The 20,404-nt window shown below is 43.3% G+C and overlaps 7 protein-coding genes across 7 annotated transcripts; all 7 read right to left on the minus strand.

Moving 5' to 3' along the window:
* Positions 1–139: 139 nt before the first annotated feature.
* Positions 140–4,695, minus strand: SAMD00019534_016270 (hypothetical protein; the record flags this gene model as incomplete). Its single annotated transcript, XM_012902218.1, has 8 exons — positions 140–786; positions 844–1,070; positions 1,149–2,110; positions 2,191–2,478; positions 2,566–2,913; positions 3,973–4,089; positions 4,182–4,439; positions 4,564–4,695. The coding sequence occupies 8 exons, from the start codon at positions 4,693–4,695 to the stop codon at positions 140–142; spliced, it is 2,979 nt and encodes a 992-aa protein (XP_012757672.1).
* A 648-nt stretch (positions 4,696–5,343) lies between these two features.
* Positions 5,344–6,837, minus strand: SAMD00019534_016280 (hypothetical protein; the record flags this gene model as incomplete). Its single annotated transcript, XM_012902219.1, has 1 exon — positions 5,344–6,837. One exon carries the CDS (start codon positions 6,835–6,837, stop codon positions 5,344–5,346), a length of 1,494 nt encoding a protein of 497 aa, XP_012757673.1.
* Positions 6,838–8,179: 1,342 nt separating this feature from the next.
* Positions 8,180–9,427, minus strand: SAMD00019534_016290 (hypothetical protein; the record flags this gene model as incomplete). The annotated part of the gene is made up of 3 exons (XM_012902220.1): positions 8,180–8,297; positions 8,410–8,756; positions 8,858–9,427. Coding segments are annotated over 3 exons (1,035 nt in total), but the record flags the coding sequence as incomplete, so codon positions are not given.
* Positions 9,428–11,397: 1,970 nt separating this feature from the next.
* Positions 11,398–12,204, minus strand: SAMD00019534_016300 (hypothetical protein; the record flags this gene model as incomplete). Its single annotated transcript, XM_012902221.1, has 2 exons — positions 11,398–11,727; positions 11,803–12,204. 2 exons carry the CDS (start codon positions 12,202–12,204, stop codon positions 11,398–11,400), a joined length of 732 nt encoding a protein of 243 aa, XP_012757675.1.
* Positions 12,205–12,725: 521 nt separating this feature from the next.
* SAMD00019534_016310 (hypothetical protein) lies at positions 12,726–14,357 on the minus strand (the record flags this gene model as incomplete). The annotated part of the gene is made up of 1 exon (XM_012902222.1): positions 12,726–14,357. A coding segment is annotated over one exon (1,632 nt), but the record flags the coding sequence as incomplete, so codon positions are not given.
* An 805-nt stretch (positions 14,358–15,162) lies between these two features.
* SAMD00019534_016320 (hypothetical protein) lies at positions 15,163–17,007 on the minus strand (the record flags this gene model as incomplete). Its single annotated transcript, XM_012902223.1, has 5 exons — positions 15,163–15,277; positions 15,348–15,463; positions 15,557–16,235; positions 16,304–16,448; positions 16,578–17,007. Coding segments are annotated over 5 exons (1,485 nt in total), but the record flags the coding sequence as incomplete, so codon positions are not given.
* Positions 17,008–17,553: 546 nt separating this feature from the next.
* SAMD00019534_016330 (hypothetical protein) lies at positions 17,554–19,419 on the minus strand (the record flags this gene model as incomplete). Its single annotated transcript, XM_012902224.1, has 1 exon — positions 17,554–19,419. The coding sequence occupies one exon, from the start codon at positions 19,417–19,419 to the stop codon at positions 17,554–17,556; it is 1,866 nt and encodes a 621-aa protein (XP_012757678.1).
* Positions 19,420–20,404: the final 985 nt, after the last annotated feature.

The raw sequence follows: 20,404 nt of genomic DNA on the forward strand, positions 1-20,404 counted from the left end.
GTCTATGAATGAATCAATCAATCAAAAGACGAATGATTGAATCAAACGAGTCGTGTGTGGGGTTGAGTGGTTGTCCCATAAATTAAACTTTGAATCCAGGGCCAACAACAATGACCAAGTTTATAACCTTTATGATAATCTAAAGTATACTTATTACTTCTAGTGTTGGCTTGAGTGTACCCCAATCGATACCTGATACGGACACTTGGATCTTGTCGCCAAGCTTGATCACCTTGTTGGTTCGTTGCCACTTTCGACATGGTATGTCGGTGGCAGTGTAGTCACACTCGGCAAAGTGAATGTTAACGTTGGCACTCTGCTCTTGATAGCTTGATATCACGCCAGACATCTCGATAGGTGCGTACTGCTGCTGTTTCAGATCGTCCTGGTATTGCTTCTTGGTCATTCCACTCTTGCCCAGGCCACTGCCACTCGATCGCTCGGCAGCCAACAATCGCTCCTTGTTTAGATACTCGTTGAATCGTAGCAATGCCCTACTGTTGACCAAAAGCTTCTCAAAGTGCAAGATCGAGAACATGATGTTGAGGGAAGCGTGGCAGATCTTGTTGGCATCGGCCGTGCTAAAGGCAGGCTGTATTCCATCGCTCAACAAGTAGGCATGAAGCTGTACCTGAGCAAACATGCTCTTAAAGTGACGCAATGGTGCTGACATCCTAACGAATGATCGCTCCTTCGTCATTGGACTCAATGTATAGAATGCTGAGAAGTCGTTCTTGTAGAATACCGTGCTCCTCCTTGAATTGAAATACTGTGTGATGCCTTCGTCTGTTTGATTGAGTCAGTATTATGTTGGCGCGATTGATTGATCAGTTTGGGACTCACCTCCATATGTCAACACTGCGTTGATGATGTCGGCTGTGACAAAGGTTGCATTGTTTCCTTTGCGAACGAAACGTCCATAGGGCCTCAGGTCTCTGTTGATCTCGCGCACCCTCGCCAAGTCCTGCATCTTCTTCATGATCTGATGTCCAGTTGACATGTCATCTGGTGACATTGTCTCCATATTCTTGAGTATGACCTCACCCTGTCCATGTGATATTTGAATGATACTATGTGAGTATTGGGTTGGGTTGGGTTGGGTTAGTATCATTCATGTCCATGTCCAAGCCTAAGGGGGGTAGACATACTTCTTTAACCTGGTTGGTATGATAGTCTGTGATATGATATCGGATGTTTTGTTGTCGATTACAAGTCGCTGGGTGATGGCGTAGGCTGCTGACTTGTTGGTGACGCCAATGGCCATCTTGTTGGTCAGCTCATGTGGCAGCATGGGCATCACACCAAGTGTGTCATTGTACATTGTGTTATGATTGAGCATGGCGTTCTTGAACAACACGCTCTCCTTTCCAAACCATCGGGGGATGTCCAATGTATGGATGTAGAGCACGGTCTGTTTGTCATCTGATTCGTTAGGGTCGATTGAGAAGGCGTCCTCTGCGCCCAGCACACCGACGGGGTCGATGGCCATCACGGGCAGGTCAAAGTCCTGGCGCAGCGTTGCCAGGGGGTCAGTTACATTGGCACCGCTAACGCCATCAATGCAAGCGATGATCTTCTGTGCCTGCGCACGTGACTCCTCTGTGAACAGATTGACTGCGCGTTGCTTCTTTGAGGGGATGCCCATCTGGAAGCCAAGTGTGGACAGCAGTGTGTGTGCATTCTCGCGAGATACCTTCATGCCAACGGCATCAAAGATCATGCGCATCATTGAAGGGAATGGTGAGCTGTGCTCCACAGGGTAGATCAAGTACAACTTGATCAGATTGATGTATTGATAGTCGGATGTTGGTATAAAGTGATTGAAGAATGTAATTTCCTTTGTTGATTCAGTGATGCCAGTGCCAGTGCCAGTGACAGTGCCAGGGGCCTTGACTAATTGAATGAATGACTTTAGTCTGTCGAGGAAGGCATCGAATGGCTCGAGTTGAAGCTCGACAACGCGATATCCACCGCGAACAATGTCGTAACTAAAGTTGGGGTCGGTGTTGATCGCTCTAAAAGTCGTGAACATATCACGGAATCCAGGATTGATGTGGCAAGTGGTGACCTTTGTCGCCTCTAGTGTTGAGAACTTGCGTGTCGTTGATCTCTAAAGTATGTGATGATGATGATCGTTAGCCATGTCTCGTCCAACCAATCGATCAAGTATTCGATGAAATGACATCTTACAAACAAGTTTGTGATCGTTGGGAATGAGCGGAGTTGGGCATAGATGTGACCATTCCTGTAGGACTCTTCAAGTTGTAGGAGGTACTTGGGGTCCTTGATTGTGTATTGATCGATTGGCCATGATCCAAGTATACTTCTCTTCGATATAACATGATCCTCTACCATTATTGGTGCATTCCTCTCATAATGATCCAAATATCTAACGGTTGCATTGTTGCTCGACACTGATTGAATCACTCCCAAGTACATCTTATTGTCCATCAAGAACTCAATGATTGACCCAACGCTCTATAATGATGTTCGTTCGTTCGGTTGGTTGATCAATCGGTCGGTTAGTGATCAGTTTGATTGAGTGAATGATGATTGGATGCTTACCAGCTCCTTGCGCGGCGATGTGTCAATGACCTCGCTTTGACCAAAGAGTAGTTGCGTGATCTGAATGTCTTTCTGCTCGCTCTTGGACTTGACGGGCGAGGAGATTGAGGCAGGGGTCGGCTCGTACATGTTCACTCGCTTGTTATATAATGAATCGGAAATGCTTAGATTATACTCCTCTTCGTTGAGAGTATCAATCTGCATCTGCTTGATGTCAATGGCACGCTGCTTCATCCTCTGTTTGAACGTTTGAATCGATCCATTGTCTGTGAAATATGTCATACGAGGTGGGGATTCACCATCGACCAACGGTACAGTCTCGATCACCTCCTCGAGTGGCAACCTAGTCTGTTGAGCTTGTAGTGGTTGTGATTGTTGTCTAACTTGTCTTTGGCCTTGTCGTCCTCGTCCATCAATATCACTTAAGTTTGTATTAGTTGTTGATGATGTTGAGTTGGTTGTTATGTGTCTGTATTGTTGATGCGTAGTGGATGAAGTGAGCAAGAGTGGAGAATGAGTAGTCGACCTCATCAGCAACAATGTCCGCGTGGTAGTTGTTGCCAGTTGTCTATTCAACTTGCTCGACAAGTATCGATGTAACAGTGCAGATGTCATGACTACCTAATACTATTACTACTCGTATGATCAAGAATGATTGGATTGAATAGTTAAGAATTAATGAAATGACATCCCCAAGCCCAGGGGCTTTGATAGATCGAAGACCGAGTTCGCGAAAACGAGTGATTGTCAATGTGACTGCGAGAGAAGAGGAAGAGAGCCAGAGCAGAGTGGAAAGCAAAGAGAGAACAATGTTTATTCAGTAGTATCCTTACACACAAATATAGTGATGGCATTGATCCTTTGTTAGATTGTTTGATTGATTGGTATTATCATAATTATGGGTTTGGTGCGGCAGACGTTACGTAAGTGTATTGATTCGTTGTTTGTTTGATTGTTTGATTGTAAGTTAGCGAGGCTGGAGGGATTGAGGATTGGTGGAGGGATGAATGGGGAGCAGAGGGAGAGGGAGGAGGTAAAAAGAGTGTGACGACGAGACGAGGCGAGACTAGGCGAGGCAAGTGTGAAGCCAAGGTAAGGAGATGTATATAGATCGACTGGATTGATGTTGGTAGTTTGTTTGATTGATCATTGGGTTGGAGTAGCGAGGGGAGGGGAGGAGAGGAGAGAAGGGGAGTGATTGATGTTGAGGGAGAGGTGATGTTGAAGTTGAAGTTGAAGTTGAGGTTGAGGTTGCAAGCAAGCCCCCAACGACGATCGTAGTAGTTGTTGTTGTAGTTGTTACTGCTTGTTGTATTACATTAATATACATCGTTCTTTCTTTTCTTTGGTAGGCACGCCTTCCTTCCTGTACTTGTCTCGTATCTTCCTGACGATGCTGTGAAATACGTTATCTACATTAATCCTATCTTTACATGATGTCTCCCAGAAGTCACAGTTTGGATAACTCTGTGACAGTGCCTTGCCCTCATTCGTGCTGACCTCTCTATGTGAGTCCAAATCGATCTACATGTCATCATCATCGCATTGATTGAATGAACCATGGTGTCAGTCAGGGTCACATTGATCGATCATCACAAACAAACAATCAAACATACCTTGTTTCCAACCAATACTATGGGTACCTCTTCCTCCTCCTTCACTCTAAATAGTTGCTCGATGATGTCTTTCAATTCGTTAAATGTAGACTTGACCAGGATACTGTAAACTAGAACGAATCCCTCTGCGCTCTTCATGTACAGTTCACGCATCGCCACCAACACCTCTGAACCGGCTGTGTCCAATACCTCTATGCACACATTCTCGCCATCCAGTTCGAATGTCTTTGTATATGTATCCTCTACAGTTGGGTCATACTATGTACAGTAATATGATCGATTGATTGATAGTCAGTGAGTGAGTGATCAATGATTGATTGATTGATCGATCGATCGATCGAGATATGAGATATATATCTCGAATGATTGATTGAATGATTACCTTATCGATAAAGATCCCTTGAGTGAACTGTACGGTCAATGCTGATTTGCCGACTGAACCTGATCCCATCACGGCTACAAAGTACTTTGACTTTTGTGGTGCCTGTGATGACTTGCTCTTTGATTTACCCATGTTTTAGTATATATCTGTATTTTGTATTTGTTGTATTTGTTCCGCTTCTGAATTAAAGAATCGTTTTGCGCGTATCTCGAATTATATTCTTTCTGCTCGCTAAACTGCAAATATTTATATATTTATATATATTAACTAGTTATACAAAGATAATATTATATATTATATATAAATATATATTATTATTTGTGATTCAAAAAGAAGTTAGGAAAATAGTATGTAAAGAGCAGATGATTGTTTTGTTTGTTTGATTGTTTGATTGTTTGATTGATTGATTGATTGAGAGAAGAGAGTGTGTGTGTATCTTTAGCTCAGTGGTATTGATCAAGTGGGAGAGATGCCCCGCCTTCAGTTGATTGGGGGCTCGCTCTATCTTTGTGTGTGTATGATTGAATCCGTTGTTGTTGATTTTGAATTTATTTCAATTAATAGTTTTGCCTGCATTCATGCATAGACACACAAACAAACACACATAAAATAAAAATGAATGAATTCGTCCTTCTTACCCTCCATTGAGTGAGACCTCTCACACTCTGCGATCTACAACTCATGCAGAAACAAACATACTTCCGCGCGACAAGAACAACTTTCGATTTGTTAGACTTGATTTAATGTTGTAGCCGCTACAAATCTTATTTATTGCTAATGCTAATTCATGTTGTTGGTGTTGGCGTTGATATCAACGTCAGTGTGGATTGTTTGTTGTTCTTCTAGACTCGTAGTATCATCATCATTGTTGTTGTTGTTGTTGTTGTTATTGGACGATTGTTGTTGTTGTTGTTGTTGAACGCGCAATAGTTGTGCACGATACTCTGTAATCTCCTTCCATTGGTTTACATTGCTGTTGACATCAACCTCACCATATCCATTACAATGTACAATGTTGTTTAGATTGGATGATAGAGGCGATGACATTGACGAAGTGGACGTTGGAGATGATGCCGTAGACGACGATGATGATGATGAAGATTGATTCTTGATGGAGCTAATGTTCAATCTTGGCACATGAACAATGTCATTGGTACGTTGATGATGGAATGGAGGTGAATGTCCAACGAAGCGATTAGTAGTCCAACTCGTGCTGGTACTGTTGTTGATGTTGTTGTTGTGGTTAACATCCCTGCTAGTTGGATAGCGTTGGATGGTTGATGTTGATGCGATCGATGGTGTAGAAATCTTGAACTTGGTTGGACTTGGAGAGATGGAGAAATAGGCGTTGGTGTTGGAGGAGGATGCCGCGCGCTCTGGCTCTTGGCAAATGGTCAATCCACTAGGATATCTCTGGCGTTGTAGTTGTTGGAGCTGTTGAAGTTGATTGTGTTGTTGAGACGAGGCGGTGGAGATTTGCTTGCGATGGTGAAGGTAGACAACATCTTGCTGATGGAGTGGTTGCTGATGATGGAACATTGACTGAGACATTGGCAAAGTCTGGATATGAGTGTCGGTGGATGGTGCTTGGACTTGGACCTGGACCTGGGGCTGAGGAGGCACTGGCCTCTTCTGGTTGTGATGAAGTTGTTGTTGCTGGACGATTCTTTGTTGCTTCTGGGCCAGCTTGGATTGTTTGATCTGGTTCTTCCTGCACTTGGGACAGGAGTAGGCGATGGCCTTGGGATTGGCAGGTGAGAACCGGAATGAATCGGTCACACTGTCACACTTGGACATCACCCATTGATCACATGTCCAGCATCTGAGCCAGTCAACATTGTCTGCCTCGGCCTCCTCCTTTACATATACCTTGGCGCAGTATGGACATTTAGGCTTCTTCATACTCTGTAGACCACAACTATTACACAACACCTCGCCATTGGTACCCTTGCGCCACTTGCAAGTTGGACCCTTTCCAGGAGACGTGGCGCCACAAACACACTTGTAAGTCTTTGGTACAATTTGATATTTGGCACGTTTCCTTGGTCTGGCTTGGTCTTGATCATTGTGTTGTTGGTGTTGTTCATGTTCGTGGTCGTGGTCATGGTCGTGGTCATGGTTATCATCCCCACTATGGTCTTGATCACCATCAATACTGTAGATATCTTGAACTGACAATGCTCGTTTGAGTGATGTCATGTCACCTGTCATAAATTCGTCATTGTTCATTGGAGATGATGATGAGGTAGTATCCTTTCTAGATTTCCTAGACATATTATTATCGATAAATATTGATGTTGTAATTATTCTTGGTGTATTTGGAACTATTCCATAATATAAACAAATATGTTAATATTTTAATATTTAACCAGCCATGAATAATTAAATATGTATTACTTACTTTTCATATCACCGTCACTTGAGTAAGTAATAAAGTCTTCTTCCATTATATATATATATCAAGATATAAATAATATGTTAATTAATATACAGATAATATTTAATTGATTGATTGAGTTGAGTTGAGTTTGTTTGATTGAATTTAAGAATGAGTCAGAGTATATGATGATTATTAAAAATATTAGTAAGTTATAGATGAGAATTCCTCTCTTAGATCTCTATCAATATAATAATAAAATAGATAATTGATTAATCAATCTAGAAAATTATAATAATAATAAAAAATGTATATAGTTTGAATTAAATAAGTAAATGAAGCCCTGGACAATCAAGTTGATTGGACTAATGTGTGATGATGATTGGTTGGTGGTGTTGGGCTAGGATAGCCAGGCTAATGATGATGTCTATTGAATGTTTGTTCACTACTAGATGTGTTTATTTGGTGATCGGATAAATAAATAAATCTACAAGGATTGATTGATTCAATGAATTAATGAATTATTGATTGGTGGTATTATATCTGTATATGTGTGTGTGATTGGGCAATGCTTGACAATGACAATGACAATGACAATTATATATAATGATGATTGATTCTGATGATCGATGAATGATTGATGATACCATTTTTATTTATTACAATGTGAGAGTGGCTCATGCGGACCTACTATTACTCACTTGTCCACCAAGCAGTACATCTTTGCAGCATGTGAGGCAGTGCCTGGGCCTCACAGGAGACGTCTGATTGGCACCCACATCACCTGATGATGCGTGCCCACACCCCCACGGGTTCACACTTCTCACCTCATTTTTTTCTTTCTGCAAGTCCAAGACACAGTGATTCGTTTTTGAAGCCCATTCCCAACAATGAAGGAATGTCCTACCCACGTCGACCTACAATGGCGTGAATCAATCAATGCCCTCAACCGAATCCAGATCAATCAATCACTCATACCAAAACTCAAACAATCACTAGATCACCAATTCACTTGCTTATTCAAAGTAATCGGGGGTATTATGTGTTGATGTTGCTGACAATTCAGTTATGGATGGATCGATGGATTGCCGACCAATAGGTCGTTGTTGTTGAGTCGACAACACCGACTGACTCTGATGACTGGATGGATGTCTGGGATTCGATGCGATTCGATGACCTTTAATAATTAATAATGTCCACTCGAGTGGTCGAAGTCTTTGAAGTGACGTGTGCCTGTCAGCATTGCTGTTCAACGGCAGCGGCGTCACCAACATCTCCAGTCTTTTCCACATTCTCAAACTGTATGATGCCATCCACCTCTATCTCTGGTGGTTCATTCGGATCATAAGGTGCCATGCTATTGATTGGTAAAGGTTGGTTGGTGAGTCAAACGGTATTTGCCGGAACATGAGGTGAGGGAAGTCTCCAAGTCTTGGACCCTCCCTCACTTCACTCACTCATCTACTTACTTTGCGTATTTATATATCCATTGGTCGCCCTCCTTCTTGAAGTACTTGGGCTCCCAATCGACTCCGCGCTCCTTTCGCTCGCGGTCTGCTTGTCGCTGGTCATTCTCCAGTTTAATCTTCTCTTTGGTGGCCTCCTTCTGATCCTTCTTTATGATGCCCTGTGCGACATGTGTCCACAGACGTTGTGATTCATTTGGCTCCTGTTGAGCCATCGGTCTAATGAAGCGTGGTGTCTTCTTTGTAGTATTACACTCCCAGAATACCTCTGTCTTCTTTGTCTTTGCATTGGTGATGTCCACCTTCCTATCCCACTTGCCACCAATACTATATAATACATCCTTTGAGTTCTGTTTGATCTTTCCACTTAGCATGCTATACTCTCCTCCAAAGAATGGCTAAAGGTATCCATGTTAGTCCTCGCTCGCTTGGTCTACACCACCAGACTCACCTTTGTCTTAAAGTCCATGTCCACTTTCAGGTTGGTCTGCTTGCATACGAGGGTTGTCTGGCCGGCCACCTCGGTGAGCAGCGTGCCAAAGAGGATGCCTCGGGCATAGATGTTGGGGAAGTTGAAGGTGTATTGTTCGTTGCGCTCCAGCATGTGTAGGGTGATGCTGCCCTCGACCAGTACACACAGCGAGTTGCCAGTGAACTTGGATCGCGGGTTAATGATGCCCGTCATCACATAGCCATCCTTGCGATTGGATATGTAGACGACCGACACGGGCGGATGGTGAGAGATCTGCTCGGCAATCAAGTGCGCCGTCGTGCCATGGTAGGACCATCGCGAGCGGAAGATCTCGCCCAGTATAGGGTTGTAGGGCTTCTTTACGCCCTTGGGCTTGTAGGAGAAGCCCGACAGGTACCATTTGGTGATGTGCATTATTCGATCGACGGGGTTTTCCATCTTGGCGACGCCGTGTAGCAGGTCGCAGTGTATCATAAAGTCGGTGAACTTCTCCAGCAGTGATCGCGGCTCCAATATAAAGGTTGGCAGGGGTACCCTCGACAGATCCATTCCAATCTTCACCTCTGACAATATCGATATCAGCAAGTTTCTTGGTTCTTCCTCCAACACCTCTGCATCCTCACTCTTTATCTCGCTTGCTCCCGAATCACCTGTCATTATATCACCATTCGTTTGATCGACTGGGTCCATCTAATCTCTCTCGTCTCGTCTAATATGTATCTAAGTTAAGTTATAATTAATTACTTAAGTTGGTAAGTATATTTATGCTAAGTTGATATATGATGTTAGGTTGATTGATTGATTGATTGAATGATTGAATGAATGAATGATTAGAGTGATTGAGATGGATTAAAGTAAGATGATGCAGATAGACAAGCTTAGCAGTGTAGTGAATATATACTAAATATGTATAAGTAGTTAGTTGTAGAGAGAGAGATAGAGATGATAGAGATAGATTAAGATGGAGATGTTGTATACATGATGTGAGGTGATGTTGAAGGATTGGTGTGAGAGTTGGGATGAGGAGTTGATGATGCTACATCACCAACCACTTCACTTCACTCTCTTAACTAACTAATTAATGTTCAAAGTCATATAACAATACCTAACCCCTACTTGACATGATCATACTCCACTCCATACCACCAGTCCAGTCTAGTCCAGTCTAGTCCAGTCCAGTCCATGCCAGCCAACTGCTCTACGACTGTGTAGACCCGAAGTGTCTCTGTGTGTGTGTGTGTGTGTGTGTGCTGTGGTGTTGACAACTAACCAACAACAATAAGTGTTGATGGACTTCGCAAACAATTCAATCTATGAGTGTGTTTGTGTTTGTGTGATGATGATGATTGATGTGGTAGTTGTGTTTGTGATGATCACTCTATGGTGACTGGACTGACTGCCTGGACTGGAATGACACACTTAGATCTAACTGTTTTGGATTTAAAAAAAGTAATAACAAACAAACAACTACACAATTCTTCACCTCTTTAAAGTAAAGTCTGGATGGAGTATGGAATAATAATGTCTGGTTTGTTGGTCCATCATTTCATTAATTAATACCTACGATCAATATTGGATTCTGTCTGTTTGGAAACTAATTTACTCTGTTTATGTGTATTAATATAATGATAATATATATATTTGTATGATTAATAATGTGTGGAAACTTATTAAAGTGATTGATTGAGGTGAGTGAGTGAGTTAGAGAGTTAAATTATGTGTATGTATATTTATAGATAGGTGAGATCTTAATTAATAGAGTGGTGAATACCATACCAACCACTCTACACTACTCATAGGGCACAAGCAAGCGATTCATGACGATGGAAGGGTGCCCAGTTGGCCTGATCGATCAACTATGTGGTTGATTTTTCGAAGATTGTTGTTTTTTTGTTGTTTTTTTGATTAGTTTTGTTTGAGAAAGTACCCTGGATTGGCACCTTTTAGGTTCGTTGACATCATTTAAAGATACGTTGAGGGTCCAAGGGCAGGGTACCCTGCCCAGTATGTGTGTATGAGTATACATCTTATAAAAATGGTAATCCAACACGACTTGACACTTGGCAAGTCATTCCAACAACCAATCCAATAACAACATCTAAGGCTTGTCTTGTTGTTCATTCATTGAAGTGTCGAATGTTTGTGTGTGTTTGATTGAGTTGGAATGTTCATGATTGGACTTGTCGAGATTTGGACATCAACTTGGAATGAATTGGAATAGTACTAGTTGAGTCACAGGTATAGGATAGGGTAGCTGGTTTATTAAACTTCAGTGTTTGGAAGGTATATAGATAGCTCGCGAGTTTGTTATGTTGGAAGTTGGAAGTAGGAAGTTGGAAGTTGGATGTTTTGTGATTGATTATGATGATGGATTGGATTGTGATTGGTTAGGATGAGAGAGGGGACTATGAACAACAACAAAGACAAGACACGATTTCGAATGTTGAATGAATGAATGATGAATGAATGAATGAATGAACGTGCCATGTTGACCTTGAATTAAACAAACAGCAGCAGTTTTAGAGAGTGGCAATGACGGTGGTCAACTCGGTAGTGTCGTATATCTTAAACTTCCTTTCGCTCTTGGTGATCACTGCCAGCTCGACGTTGGTCGTGGTGATGGCCTCCTCCATCACCTGCTTCAGGGTGGTGAGCGCAAGCTTCTGAGCCTCGGCCAGAGTGAACGTCTTTGAATACTTCTCCTGCAGGGTGATCTGGGCGCCCTCGGAACCGGCACCAATAGCCTTAGCATTGAACTGTGTGTATGTTCCCGATGGGTCTGAGTGATACAGAGAAGGTCCACGCTCATCAACACCTGCTATCAACAGAGCAACACCAAATGGTCGACTCTAAACATTGATTGATTGATTGATCGTTAGTTAGTGAATGATTGATTGTTGATTGAATGAATGAATGAATCTTACCATCTTCTCTTCTCCCTCCTTGCGGTTCTCACCGAATCTAAGTGCAAGATCACAGATTGATTGAACGCATGACTCGACTCCCATTGGCTCGTCGTAGTTGAATCTGTGGTTCTGTGTCTCGATACGGGCGTGGTCGATGATGGTCCTCGAATCGGCGGTAAGTCCAGACATGGCACAGATTAGATGAACGTCAATCTCGACAACCTTCTCAATTGAGGATGGCTCGAGCAATGTTGATGTGAGACGCTTCTCTACGGCGAGCACGACACCCTCATCACACTGTATGCCAATAGCTGTTGAACCCAACTTGATGGCCTCCAAAGCGTACTCAACCTGGAACAAACGTCCCTCTGATGAGAACGTGTTGACATCTCTATCGTATTCTGATCTTGTTAAAAACATCCTTTATCTTTCTCTGTATGTATATATTTGTATAAATATGTATATGTTATGTATATGTGTGATTGAGTGATTTGAAATTAAATGAACTTGTGATCATCAAAGTGTGAACATCATCATTTTGAAAGTTCAATGGTGTCTAACCCTTACCCCTTGCCCTAACCCTTGCCCTAACTCATCCAACTATTCAACATGATGTTGATTGTTATCGATCATCTATATCTTGGATTACCATCCATGATCATTTATTAGCTCCAGGAATTAATGATTGATTGAATTGGAATTTATGGAGGATTGATTGATCGTGTGGAGGCCAAGATATTCCACAATAATATGGAAGGAAGGAAGGTATAGATTGTACATTACTTTATTATAATACTATAAGTATTAATATTGTATATGGACGGACTGGAAGAGAGATGTGACAAATGGTACTACTGGTGAGCTCAAATCTTCTTCCACTCACTCACTCACTCACTGACTCACTCACTCACCCAATCAATCAATCACTCACGAGATGATCACAAAGAGGGTGGAGGTGGAAACAGGAACTCGGACTTGACGGTCCAGATACATATCGACTTGTCGTAGCTGGCGCTCCAGAACTCCCATCGTTGGTTCTTGTTGTTGTAGGTGAATACGCCATCGGTGACGGCGTCGGTGTGGTACTGGTCCAGGACGCCCTTGCACTCGTTGCTGCGCGGGTCCCATATGCGGATGGACGAGTCGCGCGAGCAGCTCCAGATTGAGTTGGCAATGGATTTGAGCGAGTGGATCATCAACATCTCGGGATGCGTGATACTGTTGACGATCTGCGTCGTGCGTGGATCGATGATAAAGATTGTCTTGTCTTCGGAGCCAGCCCATACCATGCTCTCCTCCATGTAGGCGTGGCACAGCAGGCAGGAGATGTTCCTGCTGGCGGGCGTTTTCAGCTGATTGATCAGCTCGCCTGTCGTCTTGTTGAAGATGTTGATGAGGCCATTGTTGGCGCCGGCCCACACCTGGTCTGAGTCGCCAAAGATCTCGGTGAGCGACACGATGAACTGGCCCGGCAGGTCGATCGTCTGAACGACCTCGCTGGTTGACGTTGAGATGATGGTGATCTTTTGCTCGGAGCCGGCCCAGATGCGCAGCTCGCCGTGCGAGTACACAGCCGTCAGTGATGTATGCAGGCCGGGGAATCGACCGCCGGTCTCGTCACGCACTGAGTCCTTGTTCCATACCGAGATGCCTGACGACGAAGATATCCATGCCTGGTCCTTGACGATGATCATTGAGAATATACGAGCGCCAGAGTTGGGCACCAGCACGTCAAACTCGCGTATAGTCGCGTAGGTGTCTGCATTGTATATCCTCACGGTGCCACCAGAGTCCACTGTCCACACCAGCTTGGCATCGCCGCTGCTGCTGCCGTTCATGATTGAGACGGCCTGGCATGTCTTTCTGTAACCGCCGATCTTGTAGTTGAAGGCCACCTGCATGTCACCGGTGCTTGTCGACACCGCATCGTTGATATCGTCGCCATATATGTGAGTCTGCTCCTCGAGCATCAGGGTGATCAGCAGCTTGATCTTGCCGGCGCCGGCCATCAGCTCCATCATGTCGTTCGTGCTGACGGCCTTGCCGCCCTTCCACAGCAGATTGGGGCCAAACACGACGGCCAGGTTCTCGGCCGTCATCTTGTTGAACGTGCTGTTCATGGCCACCTTGCCCAGGAAGCAGACGAGCTCGCGCAGCAGGTTCTGGTTGTCGGGACGCATGTCCGAGGTGATCTCACGCAGCTTGTCCACCTGCTCCTGGCGTTCTGAGCTATTGAGCACTCCCAGGAACTGGTCGTACTTCTCGACCTGCATCAGACAGTCTGGCAGCTCGCGGAAATAGATCTTGATCAGGTCGGCCAAGTCGACCGGGTCCAGCTTGCCCTCGACAAACTCGATCTGCTCGCCGCGGTCCAGCTGCGTCTGCAGCAGCTTGACGCGCTCCTTGGCGCCTGCAATACGGAAGATGCCCTCAATCTGCATTCCATACTGAATGATGAACTTGAAGCCACTGTGCAAGAACAAAGGTATTCGCAGCTCTGGATATGTCCTCCTCTGTGTACTCATCAAATCCACCAATGATGCTCCAAATATCTTTCCAGGTGTCGCTGTACCTGTTACTCCTGCTGCTCCATTTCTATATATTGTTGTCATTTATAATAGATATATATATATATATATGATGTATATGTTGTGTATGTGTATGATTGATTGATAGATTGATTGTCAAGTTGACCTTTTGAGGCCAATGTATAGTACAAGTTTGTTATCTTAATTGAATGAACGATGATGATGATGATGATGATGATGTGATTGAATGAATGAATGAAGTAGTTAATAAAAGAGAGAACAACAGTGTTTTATAACTTTGAATGATGCGAGAGATAGACAGACAAACAGACGATGCGCATGTTGGAGGACCATCCAACACTCTCTTGAAACCAACACAAACTCTCATTCACACTTTCAAAATACAAATATTTTAATCAAAAAAACGAATATCCTCCATGTGAATGTGTTTTGCAAGGTCTTTGGAGACCACAATGTGGTGATTGCAATCATAAAAAAAACAAAACAAAAACGAGTGTTGATGAATGACACAAACAAAGTTGGAATGGCACTATCAATCAAACAATCCCATCTTGGTCATTGCGTGTACATCACATCTACCCATCCATCCATCACATCAATCATTCAATCATATGATCGATCGAATAATAAGATGACTAGCGATGCAGTTCCGATGGTGTCGTCATGGATGGTCTCCATTCTTTGGTTAGTTTGCCGGGCCAATCAGGTGGCAAATCATTTTAGTAGTACTACAACATATTGGTAATGTGTATATGTGCGCACATGTGTTTCGGATTGGATTGGATTGGAGATATCGGTCGATTGGTGGATTGATTGAATGATTGATTGATTACTTGTTGAGAATGATCAAACTGGCCACCACACCAGCAGTACCAGCACACTTCAGAATTATGTTGACTGGAAGGAATGTCTTTCTTCTCTCTTCGGCAGTTGCATTAATGAACCTAATGATTGATTGGAAGATGATGTTAGTTTGGGATGTCGCAATCACAATCAAGCATGAATGATACATACTTTGGAACAAGCAAGTTGAGGATCACAGCGCCAATCCAATTCAAGACGACACGGATCAATGTGAGCTCCAAGTAGACAAGAGTGAGGTCATACTCGATGGCCAGGTAGAAGTATATCTATAGAGTCAAAGGAGGAGGATGAGTTAGTATGGATAATAAGTGGTATGGTCACGTGACATTATCAGTCATATGATCTGTCATATGACTTACAATTGCACGCGAGTTAATCAAGAAACGGTAGAGGAATAGGGAACCCAAGTTCTTCCAATGCTTGGTCTCGGTCCAGGTGTTCTTGATGGCAGTGAGCAGAGACTCGCTGGCGTCCTCCTCGGTGAGGATAACCTTCTTGAGGGGTGGGATAAAATCGACGATCAGCATGAAGGGGAACAGGTAGAATGGCAACAGGATCTGATCGAGCGAGTTGTAGCCAAACGCATTGACACGGAAGTCATTGTTGTAGAAGAGCGATGTCTCCATCCACAGCGCATTGGCCAGACACAGCAACATCATGGGGATGAGAATGCGCAAACTCATCATGGCCACGCGTCCAACGATGCTTAGCCAGTACTTCCAGTCCTTCTTGACGTATGGCGAGTCGGGCTGTGGGATGATGACCACGTTGTCGTTTAGAAGTGGGTCGGTCTCATTCTGCAGACTCTTGATGATTGGATACTCGTGGTCTTCGTCCTTCTTGTCGTAGGAGTAGTCGACCGACTCGTCATATTTGCCAGTCTTGCCAGCATTATCCTCCTCAACATCGTTGATCAGACCCTGTGGCGACTGTTCATCAGCGTTCTGAATGTTGGCTGTTCCATCCTTTGATGTTACCAATGGCTTTGGACTAAACTCTATCACACTAAGTATTGATCCAAGTATACCAAACACATAACTAATAATGATGATGTTGTGTTAGCGTTGGGACGAGTGATGATAGATTGATGGATGGGTGGCTCGTACATTAAAGGCGGGATAGGTTGATTGATTGGCTGACCAAATATTTTGTTCAAGGGATTGATCAGGAAAGTGGAGGACAGCGCGGCAATGACCAGGAACAACAGTCCAAGTGGCTCCTTATAAAGCATAACCTCTCCATTGTAATATACTATTGATGGATGTATGTACGAGTTCAAGTTAATTAATTTGTATGGAAAGTGATCACGTGATAATGATCACGTGATTTATCTGATGTCAGCTGACTTTACCAAAAATCAGATCGTTATATGTTACATACTAATATTGAACGCGCCATTACACAGTAGGAAGGGATGCAGTGCTATGGAGTGGAACATAGAGAATGGTCCTTGCGACTTGCATGGGATTACCGTGCAGTTGCTGTTTGGAGGTAGTGTGCAGTCCTCGATCTTGCCCTGGACGTCCAGCTGCTCGAAGCATGGCACCTTGACATTATTAATGTAGATGGCGCCTGTTATCGAGACGGGCAGTGCCAGCTGCAATATACTGAAGATTACAAACATCTGGATCGCTGTCATCAGACACAGACCAATCATCATATGTCTGGGCGAGTGCTTGAAGCTGACACGACTGCACCTCTGGCCAAAGCTGTCTCCGACCACAGACAACAGCTGAGCGCCAAGCAGCACCAAGAAGGGCGGCTTCTCCTTGTTCATGAACAACATGTTAACTATGTTCATCATCTCTTTCTATATATTATGTAGTTATATTAGTATATGTTTGTTATATTATATATTATGATTATACTAGTATGAATGTTATGAATGAAGTGGTCGGAGTAGATTGTGAAACGAATGTGATTGGTGTGTGTAAGTATGTGGTAGTGTGTAAGTTTGTTTGATCATGGGGGTTGTTGGATATTTATGTGTTTGATGGTTTTCGGCTTTCACTGCCGGGTCTCAAGGCTTTGCTCACACGCGTTACCCTTGAAATTTCAGATCGATATTAGTGCAAAAAGACGGGCTCACACCTACTTGTTGTAAAAGAAGTGATCATTGGCCTCATTACCGAAGAAAAAAGATACATACATCACGCGGAACTTGTAGATACCAGTTGATAATGGGCTACGTGTACAGGTGGTTCTTCGGTTGGGTGTCGGTGTTGGGCATTTGATTGAATAAACGACACTGATCACTACAATGTCGACATCTTACTCATTAATCACACATTAATTTTAATGTATGTGATCAAGAAGTGCCCAGTGATCAAACATCAAAGATATCCAAATATATCCATCATTTCCAGCCTTTAAATATTGAGAACAAGAATGACATGAATCCAGACGATCGTTGACCACGAGCACTGTCACTTGATTGATGTTGTTGTTCTTCCTCCTCATTGGGTACAGCAGGAATGATTCCATATATACATTCTGGTTGACCTTGGTCACCACTTGTGAGTAGCACATAGAGCAAGTGATGCTCGTCCATGTGTCGGAAGTGTAGTGAATGTTCTTCATAATAACTAAAGGCATGTCTCATCCTGATGGTCAAATAGTAGTTCTCGACATTGGGTACCATTGCTGCCATATTCTGAACCAGTGCTACCTGTACCCGCGCCTCACCCTTTGGATCAAAGTTGGCGATAGGTATTGGATCGTCAGAGTTGACTTGCGTAGTCAGAAGCCTTAGACGGTGAGGTGCAGGAGGTTGGGCTTCGAATGGAAGTGTCAGGTCGACGCCACCCGTGTCAATCTCCTCAATGTCGACTAACTGTGTCGATGGTGGAAGTAGTTGTAAATAGTGTAATTGATGATAGTTGGCGATATTGAGTGTTTGGAGACTGTTGGGGAAGTCGATGGCCGATTGGAAGCGGAACCCCATGGTCAATGATGTGAGTGTCTCTGGCAACACACCATCTTTCAATGGTTTGTTGTAGAATGATCCGAGGACGAGTGTGACGAGGCCGCTGGGAAGACATCCTCGTGTGAGTTGTGCATCGTAAGCCGAGTCCAATGTCAGTTTGGTGAGTGTCTTTGGTAGTTGCCCAGGCTTCAGTGCTTGATTCAAGTTGAGACCCATCTCAAGTGTGGTGAGCGATGACGAGAGTAGCCCTGTGTGTATCGCATGTGTGTATGACGTGCCAAAGACCAGAGTTGTCATGTTGACAGGCATTCTACCAACTAGTCTTTGGCTAAAATCGCTACCAAACACTAAATGGGTGAGCGATTGAGGTAGGCTTGCTGGCAACAGTGCTTGGTTAAAGTCGCGACCAAACACCAGATGAGTGAGCGAGGGAGGTAGGCTTGCAGGTAAGGTATTGTCAAAGTTGTTGCCAAACTTTAGATAGGTGAGCGAGGGAGGCAGAGGCTCGAGACCAAGTGGTCGATCAAAGTTACCGCCAAAGGTGAGTGATTGTAGCGTTGGTGGCAGGGTCCCAGGCAGGATATCTTGATCAAACATAAAGCCAAACTTCAAGATCAAGAGTGACCGCGGCAGTGCTGTTGGCAGCAACTCCACGTCGTAGACATAACCAAAGGTGAGATGTGTGAGCGAGGCTGGCAGCACACCCTCTTCTATCATCCAGTTGAACGCCATGCCCAATGTGAGTCGTGTGATGGATGAGGGCAGTGTGCCTGGTACAAGCTCATGATCGAACGAGCCCAGCACCAGCTCTTTGAGTGACCTTGGCAGCACGCCACTCAGGTCCTGATCGCCCATGTATCTGAGTTTTGTGATTGATTGAGGCAGCAGTCCAGGCTCAATCAGTTGATTATAGTGGAGTCCCAAGTCGAGTGATGTTAACGATGTTGGCAACACATCGTCTTCAATCAAAGTGTTGAAACTCTCGCCCAATGTCAAGCTGCGTAGTGTCGTCGGCAATGAACCAGACGTGATTCTTGTGTTGAACTGTCGACTAAAGGTCAGCGCAGTGATCTCCTGGCCATCATTATTGAGTTCTTCTAGCTTGTTGATCAATAGGTGACCGGGTGGTAGCGGGGTGTTGACAGGTGGATGCAACAAGCTTGGTAACAAGCTCTTCATTACATTGTTTAGCTTCTTGCATGTGGCACCAAGACACACAATGTCGAGTAATGATGGACCTCGCACTGACAATGACAAGAATATATCCTTCCAATAATAGTTTGGTAATGTATCCATTGATCGTGATGTTATTGGTGATTGAAAAATGATGAGATAGGGGTCAACATACAATCACATGATCGGTTGAAAGTGAGCATGGGACATGGTTGTTCATTAATACAATCTTGATTGATCTTCTACAACTCAGCCTTGTTTACATTATAATCAAGTGTCGGGGTGAGAGATGGAAACATCTTACAATTTTAATGATCTATCTTCATATTTAAACAAAAAAATTCATCATTATTAAATAAATATATATATTTTTCATAATTATTATTATATTATTAGGAATCTTCCTTTCAAGAAAGAATGAATAATGTAAAATTTTTTTTATAGTTTTATTATCTTTTATTTATTATTATATTCAATTTTATTTCTGCAACTTTGAATGATGTACCCGATGGTTTGTAAGTACAAAAGATAATAATATCTTTTTTAATCTGTAATATTGTTACTAAAATGAAATAATAATAATAGGTCATTCAATCTTCCTGATTTACATATATATTATGAGGTAGATGAGGGTCAATATTGAATTTCTATTTAAAGTCCATGGGACAACTAGGATAGATGGACATCACATCAATATTTGTCCATGACTCAATCAATAAATGAGGACAAACTTAATCATAAACATAATAGGTGGTAGCCTGGAAGTGTTTATTTCCACCATAATGATGAAGATAATGATGGAGTTGCTTTCTACAAGGCCGAACCAAGTTCTTGGGGATCAGAGGACTACTGGTCGTAAGAAGTGGTAATATCTGCTATGGCAGAAACAAATTTGTTCGGGCGCCACTTGGACACAAGCTCACTAATCTTCTCCATTGATGGCCTCCTTGCCCTCCTCTCTCGAGATTTTAAAGAAAAGGCCAACCCCATCAATCTCCTCAAAAAGGACCAACTCTGTTGATTGTGGAAGTAGTTAAAAATAGTGTAATTGATAATGGTTGGCGATATTGAGTGTTTGGAGACTGTAGGGAAAGTCGATCCCTATTGG

The sequence above is a fragment of the Acytostelium subglobosum genome (assembly GCF_000787575.1).
Source record: "Acytostelium subglobosum LB1 DNA, scaffold: scaffold3, whole genome shotgun sequence".
Classification (NCBI taxonomy): Eukaryota; Evosea; class Eumycetozoa; order Acytosteliales; family Acytosteliaceae; genus Acytostelium; species Acytostelium subglobosum.